Source organism: Halyomorpha halys, unplaced genomic scaffold (genome assembly GCF_000696795.3).
Source record: "Halyomorpha halys isolate HHAL.00 unplaced genomic scaffold, Hhal_1.1 Scaffold354.1, whole genome shotgun sequence".
Taxonomy (NCBI): Eukaryota; Metazoa; Arthropoda; class Insecta; order Hemiptera; family Pentatomidae; genus Halyomorpha; species Halyomorpha halys.
The window spans coordinates 806,075-806,749 of record NW_027111517.1 but is presented as its reverse complement, the minus strand read 5'-3'; the positions used below and the strand labels follow the sequence as shown (position 1 = coordinate 806,749).

The following is a 675-nucleotide window of genomic DNA, read 5'->3' as shown; positions in this document are numbered from 1 at the left end:
TATATATATATATGGTTGGGTAGTTGGGTAGTTAATTTTTTTATATCCAGACTTTTAATAACATTATTTTCAACTTTTAACAGTTTTTTTTCTTACATTTGTTCTACTAACTCAGTCAATGATAAAAGCTGATGTAATATTTCCTTTCTGAATTCCATCTAAGTTTGGCGGGAATGTTTAATGTATATTTTTTCATTAAAGTCATACATTTTCATTTTCTCCTTCATTTATATTATCTAAAGTTTCTGAATGGTGCTCAATTTATTTTAAAAAATAAGTCTGCTTTTGGTTAATCTATTATTTATTAAATCTCTCTATATAAACAGTTAAGTTTTATTTCCAAGTCTTATTTGGTTTTAGCTAGAGCTCCATGAAGCAAATAAAAAGCTATCTGTTGGTGGTAATCGGATGGGTGATGAAAATGCCATGAAAAAACAACTTGATGATTTTAGAAAACAGTTAGAAGAACAAAATCAAAAACTTGATGGTCAAAAACGAAAATTAGAAGAACAACGTAAAAATATTGAAACAAGAGCTAAAGAATTGGATGATAAAGAAAAAACATTAATAGATTTTGAAATGAAACTCAAAAAGAGAAAAGAGCAGACAGAATTACAGACCCAGAAGGTAAGATTAATCTACTAATGAATTTATCAGTTCATTATTTAAAAAATA

General features: G+C 26.4%; 1 protein-coding gene across 11 annotated transcripts in view; it reads left to right on the top strand.

The window, feature by feature from the left end:
- Window positions 1–675, top strand: part of brp (bruchpilot) — a 201,069-nt gene that overhangs the window by 183,790 nt on the left and 16,604 nt on the right. For all 11 annotated transcript variants that reach the window (XM_067049578.1, XM_067049575.1, XM_067049576.1 and 8 more), the window contains one exon: window positions 361–627. In XM_067049578.1, the coding sequence (XP_066905679.1) occupies window positions 361–627 (267 nt within the window). The remainder of the gene's footprint in view (window positions 1–360; window positions 628–675) is intronic.